Source organism: Xenopus laevis, chromosome 6S, assembly GCF_017654675.1.
Source record: "Xenopus laevis strain J_2021 chromosome 6S, Xenopus_laevis_v10.1, whole genome shotgun sequence".
NCBI lineage: Eukaryota > Metazoa > Chordata > Amphibia > Anura > Pipidae > Xenopus > Xenopus laevis.
Window position 1 is genome coordinate 75,346,865 of NC_054382.1, and position 27,620 is coordinate 75,374,484.

General features: G+C 35.6%; 1 protein-coding gene across 1 annotated transcript in view; it reads left to right on the forward strand.

Moving 5' to 3' along the window:
- Positions 1-27,620, forward strand: part of LOC108720058 (collagen alpha-1(IX) chain) — a 38,834-nt gene that overhangs the window by 1,293 nt on the left and 9,921 nt on the right. Inside the window, exons 2-22 of the mRNA XM_018269423.2 lie at positions 6,742-6,847; positions 7,637-7,981; positions 9,220-9,343; positions 10,233-10,626; positions 10,716-10,793; positions 11,221-11,232; positions 11,347-11,448; positions 11,547-11,600; positions 13,840-13,893; positions 14,537-14,590; positions 15,602-15,655; positions 16,102-16,155; positions 17,033-17,086; positions 19,405-19,458; positions 21,045-21,098; positions 22,704-22,748; positions 24,494-24,547; positions 25,122-25,175; positions 25,379-25,432; positions 25,948-26,019; positions 26,183-26,218. Of these exons, the coding sequence (XP_018124912.1) occupies positions 6,742-6,847; positions 7,637-7,981; positions 9,220-9,343; positions 10,233-10,626; positions 10,716-10,793; positions 11,221-11,232; positions 11,347-11,448; positions 11,547-11,600; positions 13,840-13,893; positions 14,537-14,590; positions 15,602-15,655; positions 16,102-16,155; positions 17,033-17,086; positions 19,405-19,458; positions 21,045-21,098; positions 22,704-22,748; positions 24,494-24,547; positions 25,122-25,175; positions 25,379-25,432; positions 25,948-26,019; positions 26,183-26,218 (1,908 nt within the window). The remainder of the gene's footprint in view (positions 1-6,741; positions 6,848-7,636; positions 7,982-9,219; positions 9,344-10,232; positions 10,627-10,715; positions 10,794-11,220; positions 11,233-11,346; positions 11,449-11,546; positions 11,601-13,839; positions 13,894-14,536; positions 14,591-15,601; positions 15,656-16,101; positions 16,156-17,032; positions 17,087-19,404; positions 19,459-21,044; positions 21,099-22,703; positions 22,749-24,493; positions 24,548-25,121; positions 25,176-25,378; positions 25,433-25,947; positions 26,020-26,182; positions 26,219-27,620) is intronic.

A 27,620-nucleotide genomic window follows, 5' to 3' on the forward strand; every position in this document is an offset into this window, starting at 1 on the left:
ATATGGCAACAAATGGGCTTCCAGGAAGGGGACTTCAAAGTACCCATGACCATTGTACTCAAACGTAGAAAAATGTGGCATTCACTTAAACCATTAGTAGATTTACTATACTAACCACTTTAAGGGGCAAATTCATCAAGGGTCGAATTTCGAGGGGTTAAATCCCTCGATATTCGACTGGGGAATAGAATCGAATAGAATCGAATAGGCAATTCAGGCGAATTTACGCGCTGGCGAATAGTCGAATTGGCTAATATTCGCCAGGCGAATAGGCGCTCGATCGAATATTCGCTCGAAGGATTTTCCTTCGATCGAATGCCTTTTTATTCGATCAAAAACTTGGAAAACAAGCCTACTGGACTTTCCCATAGGCTTTTAAAGCAATTCGGTAGGTTTTAGGTGGCGAAGTAGGCAGTCGAAGTATTTTTAAAAGAGACAGTACTTCGAATAGTCGCAGCGTTTTTGCGCTCGATCCAGTACTTCGACTATCGAATGGCGAATAGTCGCAGCGTTTTTACGCTCGATCTATTCGAATCATTCTACTCAGGCGAATTTACGCCAATTCGATAGTCGAGGAGCACAAAAATTCGAAGTTTTTTTACTTCGAATCCTTCACTCAAAGTTAGTGAATCGGCCCCTAAATATTTACAGTATGCACAACTTGCAGTGTAAAATCTACAAAATGCAAAAAAAAACCCCAAACAATTCAATGTGTAAAATGCTCAAAAACTGAATGTAATGTTAGTATCTGCAAAAAAGCAAAACAAAATTAAAACAGAATGTGTAAATGCTGTTTTTTTAACAACATGCAAATGTACGTGCAGGTCAAAACGTTATTAATTATTGGACCTATTTTCCAGAATGCTCAGGACCTGTGGTTTTCTGGATAAGGGATCTTTCCATAATTTGGATCTCCATACCTTAAGTCTACTTAAAATATTTAAACATTAAATGACCCCAAAAGGATTGTTTGCCTCCAATAAGGAATAACTATGCTTTAGTTGGGCACTATTTTATTATAGAAGAGAAAAAGGCAATCATTTTTAAAAAATGTAATTATTTGATTAAAATGAAGTCTATGGGAGAAGGCCATCGCATAATTCAGAGCTTTCTGGATAACAGGTTCCTGGATAACAGAACCCATTGCTGTACTTTATGTAATGAAATTTCACAACGAAGCCAGTCACAATGATACAATTTGATCTTTACTGAGAAAAAATATAGTTATAGTGCTAATATCCGAGAACTTTGTTGTCATATTGTGCAGGTTGTAATGAATAAACATAACTGTTCGAGACACACAGCACATTTTCTACTCAAAGAAGAAGTTTGGGAGTTGTAACATTTAGTTAAATTAACACAAGGGTGTAATGCTACCAGCACGTCGGCTGTAAGAACGTTCATACTCTGCATTATCCTTTAATTATATATTGTTAGCTTCCATTTGAAAGAAACATTTGTCATGTAAATATTTTAAACCATCTATGATGGTTAACCACCCCAATTAAGACAAATAATAATAAATGAAACATCTTTAAACATGCATAAAGTACTAGGTTTGCTTGTACATTTCTAATGAAAAAAAAAAAACACATTTCTGCATTGTATTAGGTTAATTATTGAATCATTTAATATATAATGTTATCCTCATAAGGGCTGTGTGTTAGATTTCTGACTTGGTAAATGGAGAACTGTTTGGTCAGTTTTTACACCTAACTGTCTGTTTCACAAGCTGAAGTAAATGAAAAGGCAGCTGAAGCAGCACATTATGTGCCTTATATTTGCACAATATTTGCAGATGCCACTCTGCATGGTGGAATGTTTAGTCTACCTGGCAACTTATCTTCTCACCATACAATGCACTGACCTGCTAATGCCCTTGGATAGTCATGGAAGCTACATAATGAAGTCCCTGTAAGCGTCAGACTCAGATTTACAAGAAGACCACTGTCACACAAGCAGAGATAACATATAGGTACCTTCATTAATCAATCAATCAGACCTTGAAATATATCATTGCTTTGCTAGCTGGGAACAAGGTCTACATGAGCATCTGTTTTAACACTCTGCAGACCCGAAATAATTTGCCATTATGGATAAAATCTGTAGTAGTGCTTCTGGCAATAATTTCTTTTTATTAGCATTATTAGGGTTTCCGTGGCAGACCTGTCAATGTCATTATGATGTGGGAAACATTCATAGAGAGAAAATAGATCCTGTGCATAAAAATTATCAGCTTTGCATTAATTTCATATACAGGAAGAACATTCTTTCTCTGTATCCTTTAATCTATGTATAAAGTGCAGTATTCATTGTATTGTAGTAGAGCAGGCACTCAAAGACCAGACTTGTAAAATGATTTGTAATTTATTGGGTACATTACGATACAGCCTTACGCATTTCTTATCTCACAGACACGTAATCATAGGCTGTATTCATTGCCTCTGCTGGACTACTAAGTGAACTATAATGAGCTACTGTATAAACACGTATATGTATGGAACAAGTTATGCTTTCTCTTTTTATTGTCCATTTATAAATACCTGCATCCTTTAATTGTAGCTAATAACATAACACAGTATATACCAACTGCCATTATACTGATAAAGCAAATATTTGTAAACTTGTCACATGAAATGCTCTTTGTTTTGTAAAGTAATTGCCACAATTGTATTGTTTATAGGGATTATTCCAGGTCATTTTTATCAGTGACCATACTGTATATGAGTATGCATTGGATTGTAAAACATTTCATTCATAATGAAGACTTAGAAGACTTGGTCACCCCAGGACAGAATTGTATCAGAATTGTTTGAAGGAGTTATGCCTTTGCAAAATAAATAAAATGTCCCTTCATCTGTGCTCGGGGAAATTGGAGGCCATGCTTTTGTTTCGGCTTCATCCCTGGGGAAATTACAGTTTTTGACAAGAAAGTATATAATAGTAATTTTGTATTTAGCACTTGCCCAGACAAGCACTGCAGCATGATAGACTACAGATTGGGCATGCTAGTGCCACCACTGAGGAGAGGAGCAGGGATACATTTGTGTCCAGTAGCACTTCAGTCACTCACTGTTGTATATTAGATTAATTCCAGCTGCCTGAACTCAATGCTACTCAGCTGGGTAACAATGGAACACTGCTGCAAGGAGTCACAGCGAGTTTTACAGAGATAACTGATGTTACTGTTGCCTCCAGATGCAGCAAATGCATTGACTCAGAGTAGGTCATGGTAGAAATTTAATGTTAAACTGACCATTCACCTTAAAACTGCTGCATATAGTCAGTTCTAGACATACCTGGGGCCATGAATTTAAAATCTCCCTGAACTACATGTATATAGCTATCCAAAGAAGGCATTTGCTGATTGTTGTAAAACAGATCAGGTTTCTAGTAAGCGACTGAAGGATTTTGGAATGTACAGTATAGAACAGTACAGCTGTTATTATGATATTAATTGTAAAGGTTATTTAAAAATGCAACTTCAGTCTGCAAAGTGCAATTTTGGACTTTTTTGCAGCATTTCTTCACAAAATTCCAATGTAATTGCAAATATGCTCCGAGTTACATCTGCAACTAATGTGTCTTATTCATCTAACCAGATTGTGTTTTGATGCAAAATGGCTGCAAGTCCTGCACAGTGCTCAGTCATAAGATGCAATGGCCCAAAGTCTGCTGCCCCTACTGAATAGGTTGAGAGTGGGCAGGGTAACACTTTGGCAACCATGATCATGAATTGTACCAATATGCACTCTACATTATGTTGATTTTGGAGCGTCCACATTTGCAGGTGTATCTAGTGTCTTTAACAAAGAAGCTAAAAAAGCCTAAATTTTACATCCGCTTATTTTAAGTTTCCCCATATTTTACATAATTTTTTGTGGTCCCACCAATATATAACAAATTTTTCCAGATTTTACACCATTTTGTTCTAGTCCCCTGAAAAACATAAATGGAGTTCTACTGTATGTTTAATTCTTTCTTTGCTATAACAAACTTTTTTATATTTTTCCATTTCTACTAATCTCATAAAGCTAAATTTCTTATATTTACCCTGGGCAATTCTGCATTAGTAGTTATAACCCCGATTACTGAACCACAGAAAAAACAAAGGATCATATCCCCATATTATATCTATAAGGTACCATGACTATCAAACTCTGGAGAGTTGATCATAATGATTCAATCTTCCATAACCTAACCTTTAGCTAAATGGGGGAGTGTGTAAACCTTGGCCTTTTGAGACACACCTCCCTTCCAAGGTTTTAACACAAAAAAATGTTTTTTTACAAATCTCTTAGGAGAAAACCACAATAGATAGAATAGATACAAACAGCAGCTGGGAGAATTCATCTTGACATAATTTGCATTTCTCTTTGCATTTTGCATTTGTCATTTGCTTGACAAACCAGCACATTTCATTGCATGTATCTTCTGACAAGTTAGGTAGCTGCTTTGTATAGTTCCTAACACACGGGGGATACCAGTTTGATTGCCTAGCCCTTATAGCACAACTAGGGGCATATTTATCAAGGGTTGAATTTCGAATTGAAAAAACTTTGAAATTCGAATTCACAAAGACCAACCGAAATTAAGTCAACGTTTTCTTTGGGTCAATAGGTCAGTTTTCGATCGAATAGGTCCATATTCGGCCTAATTGGAATCGTTTGAATCGAAGGAATATCGCATTCGATTCAAAGTTTTTCCCAAACAAAACTTAGATTTTTCTAAAGTCCACCAATTGACTCCAAATAGGCCCCCATAGGCTAAAACAGCAATTCGGCAGGTTTTAGATGGCAAATGGTCAAAGTCGCATTTTTAAAGAGACAGTACATGATGAATTCCGATATTTGAATTTTTTAATTTTTTTCAAATTCGAATGAAATTTGGACTATTCCCTAGTCGAAGTACACAAAAAATAGCTCGAAATTCGAATTTGTTTCATTCAAAAATTCACCTCGACCTTTGATAAATCTGCTCCTTAATGTTACAAGTCTGTCAAGGTCTGAAGTCTAAGCTTAAATTGCATGCCTAATTGTGCCTTATGTGTCTTTTGTCATTTTCAATTTTGAAAAAATCATTCTTACCATTGTGAAAACAATTAAACTGGAAGCTTCAGTTGCGATTTTCCGTGTAGGGAAAAATCACATAACAGGTCACTTCTTACTCCTCTATTCCGCTACCATCTACAGCATTGTTTTAAAACATATTCCTCTGGCAACTTTCTAATGTTTTTGTCCAGTTTTCCTTAAATCTCAATAATCTTTTCTCCCTGTGAATTATGTTCTTCTACATTGCCTTTAAGTTGTCACATTGCAAGGCCCACATAAATCAATTCATAATGGACTTTTTCACATCTGCTCCATGTTAGGTCAGATATGTATGTTATGCCCACTTTTTTATAGGTATTCCTTTTCGGGAAAAATATGCACCACTTCCCTTACAAATAAGAACTGCAACACATTTTTTTCGCCAGGAAATGTTTGACCTTCTGTAAAAGCATCACTTTTCTGTACCTCCAAAAATGTCCCTGGAATTTCTGTTCTGCTAATTCACAGTACATGCTCTGGGCTGCTGTTATCTGATCTTAGGGATTGATTCACAATATACAAGAGATCTGTTGACAGGTCCCATACCTGAACAATATATTTACATCATAAAATCTATGATAGAAGACTGTAATCAATGTTAGTAATTGCATCAGGACTTATTAAGATTCAGACCTTTAGAGCAGCTTTCCCTTTCTGGCAAAGTTTTGATGATTTCCGATGTCCATAAACAGAAAAGATCTTTCCAGTAAAGATTGTTCATTTCAATACACACGTGTGGAGCTGAATTGTCAGATATACAGGTAGAAACAATAGAATTCTACCTGTATCTGACAATTCAGCACTAACAATGGCCGATGTTCGGGTGCCTTCAAAGTGCCCAATCAAAATTTTCCGGCCAGTCCAAACGACGAGCCAACCAATATCCAGGTCTTATATCAATATCAGCTTTCTCGTCTCCCAACAAACACCAAATATTGTACAAAAATGTGTTTTGTATGATATTATCGGTGGGTCTATGGCCACCTTAAGCTTACCATCTCTACATTGGCCCAGAGCACACTGAGCATGTGCAGTGCCACTGACACTCAAATGATGGTTTCAAATGTTCACAATATGTAGAGCTGCTGAAGGCAACTATGAAGGTCTGGATCATTACTTTAATAGGGCTGCTCTGGGCTGGTACAGTAGGTTCAACATTTAAATACAGCATTCCTAGCCATATTATTTTGTTAGACTTTATTCTCCTTCAGTAACTGATATTAAGTATGAGATATTAATATAACCCAGTGCTTATGGATACTTCTAATCATTGTGATGGATAACACAAAGTCACATATTTCATTTATATAGAGATATATCAGAGGGTGAAATTAAAAAAAAATTACTGACATTACATTGACACGGGTCTGTTTATTCTGATGGGATTTTTAGAATCATATTTATCAATGGGTGAAAGTTAAAGTTGACCATTTTATAAATACACTTTTTAAAATCCCATAAGAATGGATAGAATGTGGGGGAGTTTTTCTGTGATGATTTCTAATTTCATACTTTCATAAATCTGCCCATTAGTGTTTCACATCATGTTAACTGTCAATAAAAGAAAACATATTGTAAATCGACATTAAATTGCAGGCAGGGATGCTATCCCTTTAAATAACATGCAATCATTTACACTTATTTGTTTCAGGGTTCCCAAGGTCTAAGGGAGATTGCAGCATGGCTGCTAGTCATCTCTGTTTTTTCTGTGCAGTTTATTAGCATTCATGGTCAAGAGGGATCGGGAGACTATACAGGTAATGTAACCCTGAAAATACACTGTAAATATATGAGCCTGGGATGTCAAAATCTGATTTGACCACTTCAGACCCAGTTGGCAGCTTATTTACCATCGTCTCTCCCTGTCTTTCTTTTCAAAAGGATATATTGCCAATGGCTAATTAATTTAAGATAATTATCATTAAATCATTACATTGTACAAAGTATAGCATAGTATAGAATAAACAATTGGATTAACTGCATATTTGAATTTTAGTTTGTTCATGCTGTAAGAGGCAAACTCAGTATAATAAAAGGTAAATGAACCTGAAGCAAGTATTTCTGAGAAATGGCACTAGTCTTATTTTTACCAGAAAAACAACATACAAAACTTGTTAGCAAAGCCCATAATTTACGTTTATTTGCACAAAACAGAACGTTTAAAATGAAATGTGCATTCTGGGAAAGTTCAGACTAGACAACCCTAAGAACATATATATATGAGAAAGGTCCCTGTTTTGAATACACTTTCAGCTTTTTTACAAGATGACTCAGTGCTGCTGGTCTTTTTTTGGAAATATATATATATATATATAGTATATATGTTCTTAGCGTTGACTAGTCTGAAGTTTTCCAGAACATGTAAGAACTAGTGATGGGCGACAATTCACCGGCGTCAAAATGGGCGCCGGCATCAAAGTTGTTCACATACACATACAAGCCCTAACATATTTTGCAAGATCTTACACAAATCATCTGCGTTGGGAATTTAGGTTTTTTTATAGTCTGGCCATCTCCTTTGAACTTTTCATTTTAATTGTGCTTAGGTTATAATGAATTTCAGGAAGAGATTTATTCAGAGGAGAATAATTATGATGAAGACTCTAGGTACAATGGCTATGTGTCTGGAGATGATGATTTTGCTACTGCTACAGATGTTCCATCAAGCATCACAGAAGACTTATATACAGAGGAAATAACATATTCTGAGTATGACACTGACACTCAGCTGGTGACAGAGGAGTCAAGACTGTATCCATTTCCGACGGAATCCTTTTTTGCGGCAAGGGATGTAACTACAATTACAACGAGGCTTCCATACCAAAGACCAACCACTCCAAGTGAGAATGAGGACATTCTACAGGCTCCAGATATTTCCAACAATGATGAAGGTATGTGAGATAATTGACTTCATGTAAATATCTCATATGCATATACAGTATGGTATCAGAAGATCCCAAATTCCAGGAAGAACATCTCCCATAGACTCCATTGTACTAAAATAATTGACATTTTCAAAAATAATTTCCTTTTCTCTGAAATAATAAAACAATAGCCTCTCCTTTATCCTAACTAAGATATGATTAATTCTTATTGGTGGCAAAACAGTCCTATTAGGTTTAATGAATGTTAGAATCAATATGCTGATCCGAATTATGGAAAACCCAAGATCCAAAGCATTCTGAATAACAAGCAGATTCGCTCATCACTATTAAACACTCAACAAACTATACAATATATAAAATAGTTCAGGACTTTATATTGACATGAGGACAAATGTGTATATACAGGTTAATGTATTATTCTATATCATTATGTTTTAAAGAAGGCAACATGCAAGATGGTGAAAAAGGTCTAACATTTTATTATATTGCAGTGTACAGTGTGACTAGGAGATTAATTACCAATATTGGCGACAGGAGAACAAAACCCCTTAGATGGCCTTAAAGAGAACAGAAGAACACTAGGTTAGCAAGGAGAAAGCAGTCAGGAATTTCTTGGGTCAGATGGATGACAACTAGAAGCAATCCAAGAGCCTGAGGTCCTGGACTCATATACAACAGGTGTACATGGTTAATGAGCTGAATGTCATAGCTCACCATAATGGTAAAAAAGGGTCAGGCCAGCGAGCAATGGCAGCTCTAGCCAAATAGTGAGAGAGGACCTCACCAAATACAATTTTGTAAGGCCATAGAAAATAGTGCTGGGAATATAGGAACCCTCATGTACTTAATACAAGAAGCCCTAGAAAGGTGTCCAGATGTCCATGATAGAAGTGTCTTACAAGGTATTTACCAGAGAGTGAAGTCCCATTGAATGAGGGTACTAGAGGGTACTTGGATTACCTGACAACTGAATCTTTCTGGATTATACATTGTGAATTTTGTACTCCTGGAGCCGTTGGATGGCTTCCTGTGCTGTGATGTCTGGCAAGGTAGATTCTGAATGATCTTGGGTTCTTGCCTTTATTTGCCTTCAAGTAAGTTATCTCTAACTTTGCCTAGTTCAAAGTTGGTTACACACAGATAAACAGCGTATGAAAAATAATTACAATGTAGAAACATGTTTAACATAAACACTTGAATTATATTTTGTGTAACCTAGTCCATTTATGTCATTTGCCTTTCAGTGACCAATTTAATTGAAGAATTTAATATACCCAAGAGTTCAGGCGTGAAGACCATTTCAGGATCAAAGTCTCATATAACTGCATATCAGCTGGGGGGGAGACTGCAAATTAAGCGACTGGCAAGGTAAATAAGAGGCGACTATTTTATTCTTATAGTTACACCACTTGGAGTCTTCCAACATAAATAAGTATAGATTTGAGTAATTTCTTAATAAAGTTTCTTAAAGTACAAAGGGGCATGTTTACTAACATTGGAGATAAATTTCTGGCGAGATTTCTGGAGATGTTGACCATGGCAACCAATTAGCAATTGGATTTAAACAGCCACCTTTTAACTTAGAAAACAAAAGCAAAGATCTGATTGGTTGCTATGGGCAAAATCTCCAGAAATCTCTCCAGATATTTATCTGCAATGTTAGTAAACATGCCCCAAAATATTGATACATTCTGGCTTACTAGTTTTTAATTTGTGTCATGGTGCCTTTATTATAGTGGCAGACTAATGTGAGACCTTTTATTTAAGCCAGAATGTATCAATATTTTGAACTGTATAAAACTTTATTAACATCATACTAAAATCTATACTAAATGCATATGTCCAAAATAACTACTGTTTACTACAACCAGGGGCATTTCTGCTATGTGGCAAGGTGAGTACCTTGCCTCAGGCGGCATCCCCCCCAGAAGTTGCCAGGGGCGGCAAAAAGCCGCTCCTGGTAACTTTAGGAGCCAAATTTCTGGTTTTTAAACCGGCAATTTGGCTTTTCTATTGCAGAGAACGCAATTTCGCTCTCTGCGCTAGAAAAGCACAGCATTACAGGCGGCGTTACAGGCTGGAGCGCGCCTGACTACAACACAGTTATCTGCCTATTATATAGAACTAAGTCTCCTAGAATCTTGTAGTATGTACCATAATAAGACACTTGCAACTCAAATAAATTCAGTTACATAATATTGTACTCATTTTGCTTTTTTTTCACATGAAAAATTGGTTTCCAAACTTTAATTGACAGATTACTGCTCCCTACTGGATTGCCTCTGGAATTCTCCCTTGTTTCAACCTTAAGAATGAGAGAACGGACTCAGGAAGACGTCTGGAACCTATGGGATCTGCAGGCTAGGAATGGGGTTGAACAGTTCAGACTGCGACTTTATGGAGAATTAAATTCCGTAGATGTATATAATGCAGCAGCTACTGGTAGGGAAAAAGTAACTACTTTTAGGAATGTGGACACTTTGTTTGATGGGAAATGGCACAAACTTTCTCTGAGTGTCAGAAGAAATCAACTTACATTATATGTGGACTGTCAACAAGTTGGCACCTCTGCCGTCAATATATATGGCACAGCAAGGGTGGATGGATTCAGCACTGTGGGAAGGAGGATAAAGGATGATACTACAGCTAATGTGAGTATAAAAAGACTTGTGATGCTTGTGGGTATTATCAGTATTGGTTTATTTAATTTGTGATTACCATCTTCTGCTTTTAATTGCAGATTGACATACAACAATTTGAGTTGTTTGCAGATGCAGGAAGATCTGTTGAAGAAACTTGCTGCGATATTCCAGGAGTGGTGAGTGCAGTATAAGCCTCATTGCCAGCAATGTGAATAGTTGTAGTTTGTTTGGTGAATAATGTGCTACAACAGGATTACTATAACTAAGTAACAAAAAAGGCTGCCTTTGGGAAACACAGTAACAAAGATGCAAGGAATGCAAAACAATGAGAACATTTGTTGAAAATTAATTGAGGGAGAGAAATTATGGGAACAATGGAGAGATTCTTTAGGAAATGTGGAAAGAAGAGTATGCTGAACAGTGTTGGTATGCCATGAAGAAGGGAGATAAAGGGGAAAATTCAAGGTAGCCTTTAAAATCAAATAAAACACATAGTCAAAAAACTTGCCAACTGTAGCAAAGTAATCAGCCAAGAATAGACACAATTAGGTATTTAGTAATACAATCAATTCAATATATTTACAGTATCTTTTTTTGTTGCAGGATGATGATAGGGTGAGTAGAACAAAGACTTAAAGCATAAAGCTTATATGGTATGTTATATCCATTCAATGCTTTTATCCATTTAAACAATACATCTATATATTAATAAATCACTTTTTGTTTAAGTGTGTGGATTTAGGTGAAGCTGATTTAGGTGAAGCTATTCTTCCAACTAGCTGCAACTGTTTGCCTGGAGATCCTGGGTTTGAGGGATTCCCAGGAGCAAAGGTAAAAGTTTAGATTTGCAACATTGTAAACATAACTGTGACATCATTTTTTAAATAAATTGTAAATGTATGTAATGTTTTTGTGATGATCTATCTTAGGGCGAAAAGGGCAAGCAAGGTCTTGAAGGGTATATTGGAGTTTATGGTAGACAAGTAAGTAAAATGTCAACTTTTTTTCTTAAAGTCACAACTATTACACTTTCTATAATTTGCTGCAATAGATTAAAGGACACCAGCGGAAAAAAATATTAGAATAGCTGTCATCTTAAATATTAAAGACAGTTCCAGTTTTAATATTGGCTTTTCCTATAAAGGCACACACTAGAGAATTTTATGGCTGAAAGTGCTGGTACTGTCACTATCAAGCATTTCCCGATAAAGTCAACAGTTAGCAGTAATAGGTGATCTAAGTCATGTGACAAAGGCCTATTGTGCCTTAATACCCTTTGAATTCACAATTTATTTAATACTAGGGCTTATCTTTTATTTGCATTTTAAAGAAAGACAGCAAGTAGCTGGTTTCCAGTCATTAAGACTAGGTTGGAGTTAGTAGATTCCCTTGTCTGTGACTTTGGGTCAATGACTCCAGGATTATTTTCAGATTTCACCCTTTTAAAAAAAGGAGGTGCGTGAGGTTGTGTAATGCCTTGCCAGGTGATGCCTATATGACAGATTTTATTAATGTCTTTAAGAGTGGCTTTAAAGATTTCTTGAACAAACAAAATATACGAGACTATAGTGATACTATGATCTACATGTTTGTGAAGATTCTCATTCATGCAGGTTATGGTATATCTGTAGAAATAAATCAAATCAACTGGACTTGCTGTTTTATTCTTGAAGACATTTCACCAGCGATCCAACTGGCTTTCTCAATTCACAATGACTTGTAAATAACATCTTTCTGGAATAAATACCCTAGAATGGTGCTCCAACCATTATAATCAGCATAAGGGGTGTTAAAAAAAGCAATATATGTAAAAACTTAAAAACCTAGTTTGAAAAGAGGCAGGGGATGCGACATCTACCACATACAATGCTGTTTTGGCACCTCTCCCTGGAAGGTTTAATAACACCTCAAACCTCCAATCAAGTATGGGACCTATTATCCAGAATGCTTGGGACCTGTAGTTTTCCTGTATAATGGATCTTTCCATAAATTGGATCTTCATACCTTAAATCTACTAGAAAATCTTGTAAACGTTAAATAAACCCAATAGGCTGGTTTTCTTCCAATAAGGATTAATTATATCTTAGTTTGGATCATGTGCAAGGTACTTTTTATTATTACAGAGAAAAAGGAAATCATTTTTAAAAATTTGGATTAGCTGATTGTACTGGAGTCTATGGGAGATGGCCTTTCCATAATTCTGAGTTTTAGCATACCTCTACAATCAACACCTAAATTCATGACATCAATGCTGATAATGATAAACAGATTAGAGCAACATCCCAGGGCATTTATTCCCGAAATATCTTATTTACAAGTCATTCTGAATTGAGAAAGCCAGTCTGGTAAAAACTTCTTCAAGAAAAACAAAGTCCAGTTGATTTAACTTATTTCTACAGATATACTATGATCGACAATTAGTATCGTTTTTTGTATATGAAGGGGCACATTTACTATGGGTCGAATATCGAGGGTTAATTAACCCTCGATATTCGACCATCGCAGTTAATTCCTTTGACTTCGAATATCGAAGTCGTAGGATTTACCGCAATTCCTTCGATCGAACGATCGAAGGAAAAATTTCTCGATCGATTTGAAGGATTTTAATCCATCGATCGAACGATTTTCCTTCAATCACAAATTGCTAGGAAAGCCTATGGGGACCTTCCCCATAGTCTAACATTGGTGCTCGGTAGGTTTTAGTTGGTGAAGTAGGTGGTCGAAGTTTTTTTAAAGAGACAGTGCTTCGACTATCGAATAGTCGAACGATTTTTAGTTTGAATCGTTCGATTCGAAGTTGAAGTAGTAGTCGAAGGTCGAAGTAGCCAATTCGATGGCCGAAGTAGCCAAAAAAATACTTTGAAATTCTAAGTATTTTTCATTCTAATTCTTCACTCGAGCTAAGTAAATGTGCCCCGAAGTGTTCATATGTAAATGCATAGATGAACTTGATGCACTGTGGTCTTTGTTCAACCCAAATTAACTATGTTACTATGAGAGACAACATTGTATAATTTAGCATTTCTATACATAAATGTAAAGCTACCCATATCCCACTGGCCCTTGTATGGATGCAAACTATGTTATCTCCAACCAATATTTAATCAACAAGTAAATGGATAACATGTATGGCATGCAACATAGTGTAAAAGAGAATGGCATATTTACAATTTAGACTTCATAATGTGATGCAATTTATTTGGTCTTGCTCTACTACTATAGGGTTACAGAGGGGCCAAAGGAGGACAAGGAAGAAGAGGTGATACAGGTTCCAGGGCAAGTATCACCTTAAAATAATTGTATTCAGAGTTAGTCTTGAAAATGTTCTGTAGCTTTGCATGTGAACTTCATATATCATATAATATACACTATTTGGCAAAAAGGATCCTGACACACAATGTAGGCAAAAGTATTTGGACCGCCCTTCTACAGTTGCATGTTTTCAGTTTGGACAATCGCCACCAAGATCCAATAGTATTGCCAGCATTACAACTTTTTGTTTGGTGCATAGGTTTTTTATGGACTTGCAGCCGCCAACATGAATAACATCACCATGTGCAATACCAGGGATTGAGGGGAGTGGTGTAAATGTCACTACCAATAGACTCGGTAGAAGTGTGTTTAAGCGTCACCATAGTAATTTCTAGCTTTCCCAAAAAGCTTTTTTTAATATAGCCAGTAATAAATGTATGCAAGAAAATTTAAAAATAAAAGGTCAAGTTTTGGTAAATAACCCCCCAAGTGTTTGAGAAGAATTTATTTGTTTCCCAGTGATATATCCCCATAGATAATTATATAAATAATTAATTTCTAGACAATATATAATTCTAATGAATGCTGTAAAGAGTGGTAGATAGTTGGATACATAGATATACTCATAAATATACTTATGTTAATATGTTTATATTTTCTACTGCAGGGTGACCCAGGCCCTGATGGTGACGAAGGCCCCTCTGGTTTCACAGGTGATATTGTAAGTATCCATATAATGCACTTGCTTGAAACAGAGTATGCTAAAGCTGATATTATATATATAAGTGCTGCACAGTGGCGGAACTACCAGGGGAGCAGGGGGTGCGAGCGGGCCAGGGCCCGCACCCCCTCAGGGCCCCCTGACAGCTCGCGCGCCACTGAAATGCGGGTCGGAAAATCGCATACGGAAAATCGCTGCGCGTCCCACACCAGGGCCCGCCCCCCTCTAGTTACGATACTGGTGCTGCAAAGACATTTGTCCAATGCGTTTCACTTGTTAACTAAATAGGCTCAAAATATAGCCCAAGACAAACTCTTCAACGATAAAGATGAGTCTATATCAAATTACAATTTACCGGTAAGCAATGTGATCTGTGTTTGGGGTTATAAGACTTACTGGGGGTCATTTATAAAGTTTGCGCAGTGCATATTCTTTTGCAGATGGTTTGTATTGCCCATGTTTTTTCCTGAACTCTAATTTATTGCACTGCTCTACCTGTCTTTCTGGTTTTTGCGAATTTGCATTGTGAATAAATTTTCACAAATGGCGAGCAAAAAAAAAAAGAGAGTTTGTGCGAGGTTGTTGTGCACGAAAATAGCGTTGACCGTAACTTAAATTTGCATTTTGCAAAACTGTTTGCGAATATTTTCTCCACCAGCAAAGTTGGGGCATAATTTAGTCGCAGAGTGTGCGTATAAATATTCGCAATTTGCGTTTTTTGACATATTTAAAAAGCTCTTATAGACATTTGCATTGTAAACATTTTTACGCAATTCTGTTTGCACCACACTTATTCAGGTTTATAAATATAACCATGCACAGAGCAAATATATTCACTTTGCGAACCAATCTGCCTTGCGCGAAGTTTATAAATGACCCCCACAGTGTAATTGTGCAACTTCTGACACACAGCAGTGCTCCTCATAAATGACATATTTGGAGTCACATTTGGTGACACAGTTATTCATTGTAAGATTAACCTTTCCGTAACATATTGTTGTTCCTTTAAAGGGCTATATAGGACTACCTGGAATCAAAGGAGAAGAAGGAAAACCAGGAATTAAGGTAACTCAACTGCCTTAATTTTTTTTTAGATTCAAAATGTGTTATACAAATGTACAATTATAATACAAAGGTTAATAAATTTAAGAAAAATATTTGAAGACGAATGTCGTCCAATTAGAGTGAATGTTTTGCAGATAGCATTTTTTTTATTCCAGTTACATGTCCAAAACTATAGAAAGAAAATACAATTATTTTGTATTGAGCAAAAATATAAAACACATTCAGCAAGTAAAACCCCTGCTGGGTTAAGGGGGACAAATTACTGTACTATAGAGACATTTGCTATACTTTTAGTCACAGATTATTGCAGAAATCTGATTTATTTTTCTATATGATTTCATATAGAGTGGGGAGTAAAAAATCATCATTATAAAATTTTTTGAAAAATATCCAAAATATTGAATTCATCTTACTCAGATATTAAATTCTCTTTCTCATTTTTAAAGGGCGAACTTGGACTGACAGGTCCTAGAGGAGAACAAGGAGAAACTGGAGAGACTGTAAGTAGGTTTTAATATCAAAATATATGACATTTTCATTTTGAATTATGGACCTGATTGACTGATATCTGGATTTGTGAATACGAACAATACAAAGCAACTCTCAACCATTCAAAATATAATTGAAACAATTAGCTAATGCTTTCAGGTGCACTCAAACCTACTTCTCAAACACAGCAAGGGCACCCAGTATTTCTGAAAGGTTAACTACAAAGGCACAAAGATGCTCAGTAACCAGTTATTGAATGGCTTGTCCGGTCAGGAGACTTGCTCTTGCTGCTGTTACTTGTACTCTAAACTGACGACCTACATTTTCTTTAGTAATTAGAATGAAATATGAAAGTTCTTTGGCTCTGAACTGTACTTTCTACTATGAAAAAGACTGTTAATCATGTTAAAGGAATACCTTTTTAGCTGACTTTAGATCTTGTCAGGAATTCTAGATACAGCAGAACCCTGATATTAAATCTTCAGATTTTATGTTTTCCCTTTATGAGTTGATGCCATTTTATCATGGTCCCATTCAGGCAAACTGCATTTTCCCCCTTTGCTTAATGTTTTCCCTGTATTTATGGCATTTTGACGCTATTCATTGGGAAAACTGGGAGGTTCTGCTGTATATACACAGGATCAAAACATTTTCCAAAAGGCTGAGAAGGATCAATGACTCTATCCAAATGGCTCATTACCATTTGCTACATTGCTGACTGGTAGGAAATTGAAGAAATGTAAAACATATGCACTGAACTTATAACTATAATGAAACCAGAACCGCAAATGTGATATAAAGCAAAATATTTCACATAGAGCATCACAATTTTTAAAGTGACAATATTCAGAGAATCTTGAATACCTTTTTTTTTTTGTCTCATCACAGGGTGTTGTTGGAAAACCAGGGAGTGATGGCGTTAGGGGATCTTCTGGTGAAAAGGTATGCAATCCATGTTCCCAATTATAACCTGATTCTGCTGTAAGGAATAGCTATTTCTGCATTATTACTCATTGTATAGAGTAAAAATTAACAGGGGATACCTAGATCTACAACACTATAAGGGCAACAAATGGCCATAATTATATAGTCATCATAAAATAATTGAAGGTACCATGATATTCCACAGACCTGTACTTAATTCAAGAAAACTAGTTTTGCAGTGCATAAAATAGTACAATTTAAGTGAGGAATGCTAAGGGGTTGTAAACTCCCCAAATATTTTTTGCATGGTAAAAAATATTATTCTATTACATATTTTCAGTCCTGCTAGGGGACATGGAAAGTTGAATTCACTTGGAAAAATGATGGAAAAGATAGTGGTAGAGTGCTTAAAGGACAAGGAAAGTTAAACTAAATAAGTAGCTAGAAATGTTGTACATTATGTTTTGGGCTTCTGTACCAGCCCAAGGCAATCACAGCCATTTAGCAGTAAAGGTCTGTGTTTCCAAAGATGCCCCAGTAGCTCCCCATCTTCTTTTCTGCTGATTCACTGCACATGCTCTGTGTTGCTGTCACTTACTGAGCCTAGGCTGATTAGTAATTAATACAGATAATTACTACAATGCAGCACAGAAACCAGTGCAATTAGCATCAGAATTTAATAATCAACCCTGTAGCATCAGCTTATACTACAGACAAACCTCATTTTTTTGCTGGATAATTAGTGACGACCCCTAAGCTTAGCTTCTCAACAGCTGCTCAGAGTCCACTGAGCATGTGAGTGTCTCAGACACTTTCCAAGATGGTGACCCCCTGTGACAAGTTTGAAGTCCTGGATTATTGCTGCTATTGACAAGCTGAAGCTTTAGGCTGGTGCAATAATTGCAGTATATAAAATATGGCATTTTTAGCCCTATTCATTTTTAGGGTTTAGATCTCCTTTAAACAGAAACAACCACAAGCTGGTTCACTTATTGAAGAGGAGGCACTAGTATAGGAAAAAAGTTGAATTCGCTGACCAATTGGCACCCCAGTGGCTTTGACTTTCTTTGTTCTTTAAAGGAATTGTACAGTGTAAAAATAAAAACTGGGTAAATAGATAGGCTGTGCAAAATAAAAAATGTTTCTAATATAGTTAGTTAGCCAAAAATGTAATGTATAAAGGCTGGAGTGATTTGATGTATAACCAGTCAGTCTATACACTACTTCCTGCTTTTCAGCTCTCTTGGTTTACACTGACTGGTTACCCTGGCTACCAGGCAGTAACCAATCAGAGACTTGAGGGGGGGCCACATGGGTCATTTCTGTTGCTTTTGAATCTGAGCTGAATGCTGAGGATCAATTACAAACTCACTGAACAGATTTGTACCATGTGGCCCCCCTTCAAGTCGCTGACTAACTCAGAGTTATAGAGCTGAAAAGCAGGAAGTTGGATTCTGGCTGTTTTATTAGACATCTGTTCACTCCAGCCTTTATATATTACATATTTGGCTAACTAACTATATTAGAAACATTTTTTATTTTGCACAGCCTATCTATTTACACAGTTTTTATTTTCACACTGAACTATTCCTTTAAAGTTATTTGTACATGTAACTGCTATTCAAAGCATCAATTGTCTGTCCCTTGCTTTTCTCTGCACTACTGGCTCTCACTGTTGAAATAATGTAGAGGACACCAGCTGAATAACTGCAAGCAGTACATTGTGGGAAGTGGAGTATTTGCTGAATGAAAGCTGACTTCTGCTATACTATTTCAATAGTCAACACCTACATTGAAGAAAGACAGTTCTCCTACTTTCTATCACTACTGAATATCTCATTACACACAGGCAACCTACCGGAACAATGTCTGTGCTTCATTTACTGGCTTGTCCCTCTTTTTGTGCGACACCCCTTCATATTCTTACTGAGAACTGATAATGATTCCTCCCTTCCTTAAAGAATGCCAGGGTATTCCTGACACAGTGACTTTTTTTTAGCACTATATGTTAAATCACAGTGGGGCTACCAAACATTCTACCACTAAAGAATGGGTGCATCCACCAGTGAGTATTCTTTAGGGTTTAATAAATACTATGGGCCACACTTTGTAGGATTGTCTTCACAATAAATAAATAAGTAGGTGTATTGTCTATTCAAATAGTAAATATTATTCTTCAGCAAGAAGCATTTATAGAAGTTTTTAAAACTACAGCTTTTACTAGTACTGTATATTTTTTCAGTGTGATAAAACAACCACCTCTTTGTTCATTTACTTTCACATTCATAGCAATATTATAATATTTATTCATATTATAATTTTCCACTATTATATAGGGATCAAGAGGTCCACCAGGAAGGGATGGACAACAAGGACCTAAGGGTCAAAAGGTAAATTAGCATTTTACTTTACCTTGTTCTAGTAATTTATGGCATAAAGTGTAAATAGTTAGCCTTGGGCACAAATTTTTTTCTGATGGCCGCTGGAAAATCTAGGAAAGTGATAGCTAAATCAGAATGTAAATCTCCAGGACACAATAAAGATGTTTTTGAAATATATTACCGAAACTTCCAAATGCTGACTTTTTGAACAGACATATTTTCTGTAGCACTGTGGAATGGAGAAGGCCAAATAAGCCAAACTAGCTTGAGATGGCCAATAATCACATCGTTTTAGATCTGAGGACAGATATTTTAAGAATTTCTAGGAAAAAAGCCTAAGAAGTCTTGGATGATTTAATGTGTGACCTGCTGCCCTAACCCAGACAAAACAGGAGAAAAGCAGTGTTGGTTCAGATGATTTTCCCACCTAATTATTATATTCCTCCCATACACCCTGCCAGAAACAGATGCACAGAGACCCTCACATCTAGGGGGTTATTTAGTAAACTCCAAATGCAAACATCACGAGAAATTTTTGATTTTTTTTTTATAAAATCTGGCTTTTAAAAAATCACGAATTTTTTCGGAATTTATTAAACCCAAACCAAATTCCAGCATCTCAGACCTGTCTAGGTTGCATATAAATCAATGGGAGAAGTCCCAATGAATTTTTGATATGCACTGGGTTTCGGGCAATACCCTGAAGCTTTCGGGTGAAAATTATGGAAAAATCATCCTAATATTGCAAGTCTTAAATGGGAGGAGGAAAGTGTTTTTCATAAGAAAGACACACCATCTTCATGCAGTTTCTTGAAGTGCAGATGTTAATTCTACTGCAGTTTGGAAATATTAGTGTACCATTGTACAGAACTAATTTTCATCAATACTTCCCCATGATCTTTCACAATTTTGCCAATTTTTATGAAATATCCCAAATGGGTTTGTCACTAGGTTGTAGGACAGGTTGCAAATTGAAGTTTTCCAGGCATTTTCAAGTCATTTGAGCAGTTGCAATGTCACATTTTTGTCTCCACAAATCAGCATTTTCCCAGGTTTTTCATAACTCAGCCCCTTACCTTTAGCTGATTTGCTTGACCACAACATTTTTAGTGCCCTTTTTTTTTATCTTCTATAGTTTTGCAGAAATAATGGTGGGTTACAATTTTAAATGATTATTATCACTTTTATGCATTTTGACATGTTTATCAACAAACTAAATATACAGGTATGGGATATATTATCCAGAAATATATTAAACACAAGACTATTTTCCATTGTGTCCTAGTTTAACAAACTAATTTTTACCTGCAGAACCTTGTATTTGATGCTAAATTAGACTAAATCTATATTAATTACAGCACAATCCTGTATGATATTTGTAATGTTAAATTATGATAAATTGAATAAGTGTAATGTTGAATTAAGGAAAATTAAATTACAGTTAAATTATAGTATGGCACATTAGAGAAAGATTCATAATCATGAAAATCCCAGTTCCAGGCATACCTGTGATGTCATTTTACTATTATTTGCTAGCACTACTGTCAAATGAAAATAATAATATATTTTTTTATTTTTACTTCACGTGATAACAGGGTAATACTGGCACCTCAGGATTTACAGGAAGCAGAGGGGATCCTGGATACACGGTAATTAATGTATTATGTGTGCTTCATTCTTACTTAATGCATTCAGTCTAGGGGGCAAATTTACTAACCTAGGAATTCACCAGCGACGGCTTTGCTCACATTGCAACACTTCACCAGACAACGCTAATTCACAAAAATTTGAAGTTGTGTCCAGGTCGGCGAGCACTGGCGAAGTATCGCTAACATTACTGCAGCAAGCGAAGTGAAGTTGCGCTAGTGTTGCGTAATTTGCATACGGTGGGAAGTTAAAGTTGAATGGACGTATATGTTGCAGCCAATACATTACACAAGCCTGGGAAACCTTAATAAAATAAAATAGAGTTGTTATATTGCCCTACACATGAGCCCAGTGTATAGTTTATGTGCCATATCTAAGGAAATGTAGGGGGGAAGGAGGGTACCACAGAAAAATTTACGATCATTTGCAGCCTATCACCCTGAAAAATGAAAAGTCGCCAGCGTTTTTTGGGACTTAGAACATTTTTAAACTATTTTTTGAAGAAGTCCTATCTACTCTAATGCACTTTGCCTGGTCTGAGGTGGCGAAAGCAAATCTGGCGCAAGAGGTAACGTTCAGTAAAATCCGCATCTTAGTGAATTTGCGTAGTTACGTCCATTCGCCAGAGCACAACTTTGCCAGGGGTAAGAGAACGAATTACCGCTAGAGTCTATCTCCTTCACTAGCGAAGTTACGCCAGCAACCGTTAGTAAATCAGCTACGTAACAAAATGACGTAGCGCTGGCAAATTTTCGCTAACGTTAGTCACTTCGCTCTTTAGTACATCTTCTCCTAACGATATTCTGTGATAATATTTGCTGTTTAATATTTATTATTTCTATCATAAATTAAAATGTACTAAAATCCTTTTATATTTTGGGGCACATTTATCAAGGGTCGATTATCGAGGGTTAATTAACCCTCGAATTCGACCCTCGAAGTGAAACCCTTCGAATTCGAATATCGAATTCGAAGGATTTAGAGCAAATACTTTGATCGATCGAAGTAAAAATCGAACGTTTCGAACGATTTTAATCGATCGATCGAAGGATTTTTCTCCGATCAAAAAAAGCTTAGAAAAGTGCTGGGGAAGGTCCCCATAGGCTAACATTGTACCTCGGTAGGTTTAAACTGCCGAAGTATGTAGTGAAATTTTTTTTAAAGGGACAGTACTTCGACTATCGAATGGTCGAATAGTCGAACAAGTTTTGGTTCGAAACGTTCGAATCGAAGTCGAAGGTCGTAGTAGCCTATTCGATGGTCGAGCTTAGTAAATGTGCCCATTTATGTGTACCTGCTAAGGGGACTAATGCATATAACAAAGCAACTTTAATTTGCTGTTTCTGTGCCTGCTGTAGATGTAAACTGTTAAATAATAATTCAATGCAATTGTCTCATAGTTTTTTGTTGAGATGTTGTAGAAGATATAGGAGAGTTGCTCAAACCCACTGTCCATATAGAAAGGAGAAATCTTGCATTAATGAGCTTTAATGCTACTGTATTCCCAACCACCGTAATCTGCAGTCTTTTGGTAACTCTTTGGGTGAAATATATTCAGGAATATTATCTTCGTATAGTTGCATATGATGTGTTGGTTTTTCACTCAGGGTTACCTCGGAATTCCAGGAGGTCAAGGAGAGCAAGGATTAAAGGTGAGGGTACAGTATTTAACAATACTGTATACTTATTGCAAATAAATTGTAGGTTTGCAGAAATATGACAGTTTTCAATTAAATACTGTCATAATGATATGTATAAGATGTAATGTTATGACAATTGTATGTTACTGTTTCAATATTATGTGCGCCAAACTAGCACATAACTGCTGTTACCTAGAATTCCTAGAGTCAGCCAAATGATTTTTCATATGTACAGTAATGGGGCCACATATAACCTAACTTGCAGATTTATATTTCTAATAAGTATTCCATTTACTTACACATAACTGCACAATGGACCATTGTTAAAAAGTATTTTGTATGTCACCAAGAATTTTCTGCTGTGAAAAGAAACAGCTTATACAGTAGATTTCCTATATTCCCAAACTGACTTTTATATAGTGGCAATACCCACAATGTATTTCTTCCCTTTGGAATAAGCCTTCAGGTTTTTTTTGTGATAAATACAATCCATCTTGTCAATGCTGTTTTTGAGACTGGCCGACATTTTATTATTTTGTCTAGGAAGTTCCTGTTTGACAGCCTTATATTCTTCATTCTGTTGATTTAGGACCCCAAAAATCTGAACATATGCAGATACTGCTAGATCTCTTTTCGTGGCCAAAACCAGACAGGACTTGTTTCTAAACTGAGACAACTTTAGAAAGAAAGAATAAAAACTGCAGAGCAACTGTTTGGAAGGAACCATCAAAAGATCTTTTTTATGATTGTTTTTTAGCTCAGATAATGCCCACAAATATTCCATATGTTATTTTAAATGATTGTTATGAAGAGTTATGAGTTCCTTGAAGGAATCTAAGATTTAATGAGAGGTTTAGTTATTAAGCTTTAGAAAAATAGTTTACCAGGGGTTTTCAGTTTTGTACTGATAAGCCCAAGTACTGTACATAATGGTTCCTTTGAATACAGATTTCTCTTTATATTCAGGATCTGAGCATTAAATTGATTTAGATGATCATATTCTACAAAGGGTTCAAAGTTGTATACATGGGGCCTTTTATCATACGTTTTCTGGATGTGTGCTGCTGGTATGTGTAGAATATTCAATGTCTTAGTTAGGGTGGTCTTTGGGAAATTTAAACGCCCTTCATACAATTATGAATTAAGTTCAAGTAAATTTTCACATAGTTTGCACTTTTAAACATTTGCCTAATTCCTAGAGTGCTATTTATAGTCAGGGATTTCTGACCACTATCTTAAATTTATACATTCTATAAATATAGCCTTCCATAGAATGCAATAGACTAGTGGGGATTTGTGTAGACAAAAGATTTACAGATATTTGAACACACCAAACAAACAGTAGTAAACGTCTGCTTCAAAGAAGCAATCTTTACAGTACAGAATACAAATTAATGCCAAATAAAAAGAAGATCAGCAGCCTCTACTGGTTTGGATTTGTTGACTCAGCTGGATCCATATTCCCAGATACTATTTAACAGTACTCTTTTATTTGTTCATTTCAGTCTATTCTCTTTCACTTACAATATAAATGGCAATCTTGTAAATTTCCCAAACAGAAAATAAAGGAATTCTTACATATTTGTCAGAGGTTCCTTCCATAATCTATATCATAAAGTTTCTAGATGTGTATATGGATTGTCAAAATGTGAATTAAGCTAACTTTTTGTATTTGAATATTTGAAGTAAACATATAAGAGAGTCATTATGGAAAATATTTTAGTTAATACTCGTAATAATAACTGTAAATTCTGCAGGGCACTAAAGGATTATCGGGGGCTGCAGGCATGCCAGGTATCCATGGAAAGGATGTAAGTTAATTTAAATTATTACTATTTTAAAGGGGTGTTTCACCTTTAAGTCAGCTTTTAGTATGTTATAGCATGGCCAATTCTAAGCAACTTATCAACTGGCTTTCATTATGTATTTTTTATAGTTACTGAATTATTTGCCTTCTTCTTCCGACTATTTCTAGCTTTCAAATGGGGATCACTGACCCCATCTAAAAATAAATGCTCTGCAAGGTTACACATTAATTTGTTATTGCTACTTTGTATTACTGATCTTTCTATTCAGGTCCTCTCCTATTCATTTTCCAGTCTCTCATTTAAATCAATGCATAGTTGCTAGGGCAATTTGAACCCTAGTACCAGTTTGCTGAAATTGCAAACTGAATAAAAAGCTAAATAACTCAAAAAACACAAATAATAAAAAATGAAAAGCAATGGCAAATTCTCTAAGAATATCACTTTCTACAATAAAAGTAAAGTTCATTTAAAAGTGAACAACCCCATTAAGGAGGCAACATTTTTCCCATTCTATTCATTTGTTATATTGCTTCTTAACATATTAGGTGCTCATATTGCATCTTACCTTATTTTACAGGGAAAGATTGGTGTTCCAGGAAGAGAAGGAGAAACTGGAGTATTGGGACTAAAGGTATGTATTTAACATTGTTGAGAAATAGGTTTAAATAAAAAGGAAACTTGTTCTTTTTGAATCATCGAATGCTACATCTGATCTTTTTCATGATTCTTGTAAACTGACATCACCTTCAGGGCCAAATAATATGCCTTCAGAACATTGGAAACACAATGGGTGTTCTGTATATATTAAAAAAATAATGTATTTATTATTTGCAGGGAGACAAAGGAGATCAAGGTCCACAGGGTCCACCAGGCATTGAGGGCATGATGGTATGGAACAGTACTGTATTTAAACAACAGGCAGATTACAGAAAATAAAGAAGTTCAGTAATAGAAGTATGTGTTGTATGGTCTGCTGCAAATGAGCGCACAACTTGCTACAAAATCACAGTCATTAATGCATTTGATGGTTGAATATAAGTAGTGCCCCACCACATAAAGTCCATATACCAAAAAGTCGCTCCAATCTTTACAATTGCCATTTGATTAATATTCATGTCACTGAGGCAATTCAATTACAAATATAATTTGCTACAAGATTTTTTTTATCAGAAAAATATTATATTTTAAGAATTATTACAACAAAAATAATCTAAATTCAGCATTTAATACATCTACATTAATGGCTCATGAACTACTGTTTTATTGCGTTTAAAAAGTTGCATCTGTTTGGAACACTGAATTCCCCCAAGTGTGGCTCTTTAGTACATGTAAGATACATAGGAAACATGACACATGCATTTGATATGGCAGTGAAATATAATTAGATTTATTTGCATATATAGGGACCCAAGGGTGCAAAAGGTGACCCAGGAGTACATGGAGACCCAGGTCCTCAGGGTCTTATAGGACCAAAGGTAAGTATTGCATTTCTATGTGGTTCTTAATGACTCCTTAAACTTTCAGCGTCACTATACTTTACTGTTTTGCAGTAATAGTGAATATTAATTGGCATTAAAACTGGGGTTTGTGGGATATGCTGCTTTCTTCATTGCTGTTGTATTTTTTCTGTTTATGCAGGGCTCAAAAGGAGAAACAGGAGATGATGGAGTAAAGGTAACATGAATGTATCATTTTCCTCTTTTGGTTTCTTTTCTATTCTTCAGTCTACTCTAACACTAAACAAGATTGATCATTCAGCCATGGGCATAAATACTTTTAAATTGTGATAATTTTACTAAAGGTACCATCCTTGGTGACTTGGGATGCAAGCTGTCTGGTAGATGTGGTTAAAGGAATCTTGGAAGTGCTACAGCTACAATGCTTTTAAGAATAGAATTTTAAAGAGAAACTTTCTCCAAGGTTCATTGAAGCATTTTTTTTGGGTTCACTTGGTCACTTGGACATTTGATTGAATAGGTACGACCTGAAATTTTGAATTGAATTTGAATCGTGTTTTCCTACGAAAAAAAAACTTGAATGTCAGGAAGGCAATTAATATCTGCAAATGGTTCAACTGACCTCTGCCATTGACTTCTACATGAACTTGGCAGGTTTTAGGTGGCGAAGTATTGAATTAGAATTGTTTCCAGGGTGATAAATCTCACATTCGAATTCAAATTCGAGCCGTGGTTTTAAATTCGAAATTGTGAGCTTTGACCAAAAAAACAATTAAAAAATTCAAATTTACCATTAGAATCTTAGTAAATCTGCCCCTAAATATCAGCTCCTTTACTCAAAATATTTAAATTTGTTTCAGTGCAATAATCAGCAGCAGCCTTCTTTTCTAACTGACTTGGGTATTGCACTACGGCAATCTCGCCTGGTATAAATAAGCACTGCCTTATAAAGACTACATTTTGCTCATTATAGTAACACAGTGTGGAAATAAATACATCTTGTTGCATAATAAAACTTTTCAATGCAAGGTTTTAAATGCTACTCAAAAGTTGGAAGGATGTGTATCCTGATATTATTATGTCCTCCAAAAGTGCTAGAACACTTTCCAATCTTTACACTGCAGCCATATCTAGAAACCTGATTCCTATTAATTTTGATTAAAATTGATTTTGAAAATGGTTCTCCACTTGACATGTCTAATAATACTTGGGGAACTCTTTGTTGTCATTAAGGGACCAATTTACAAACATTCCTATTTCGCATGTTTTTCACAAATTATAGTTTTTTAGTGAAAATAATCATGGATTATACTAATTACTCTAAACCACGAAAAATTTGTAATTTACGAAATAGAAAAAACATGAAAAACACTAATACAAAATTTCGCCATCATGTAGAAGTCAATGGTAGTTGTCCTTTTCCGGTTGTAAAATTAGTCTTTGATTCAGAGGTTTTTGGGGTCTTCTTTATTTGAATCTGCATCAAAAAAAAATTAGGATTTTGAGATTTCTGTATTATTATTTGGATTAGTAAAGCATTTTTTATTAGGTTGTTTCAATAAATTACTGGCATTCCGGATTTTAAAGAAAATTTGCTTTTTTATGGTTTCTAAAACCAC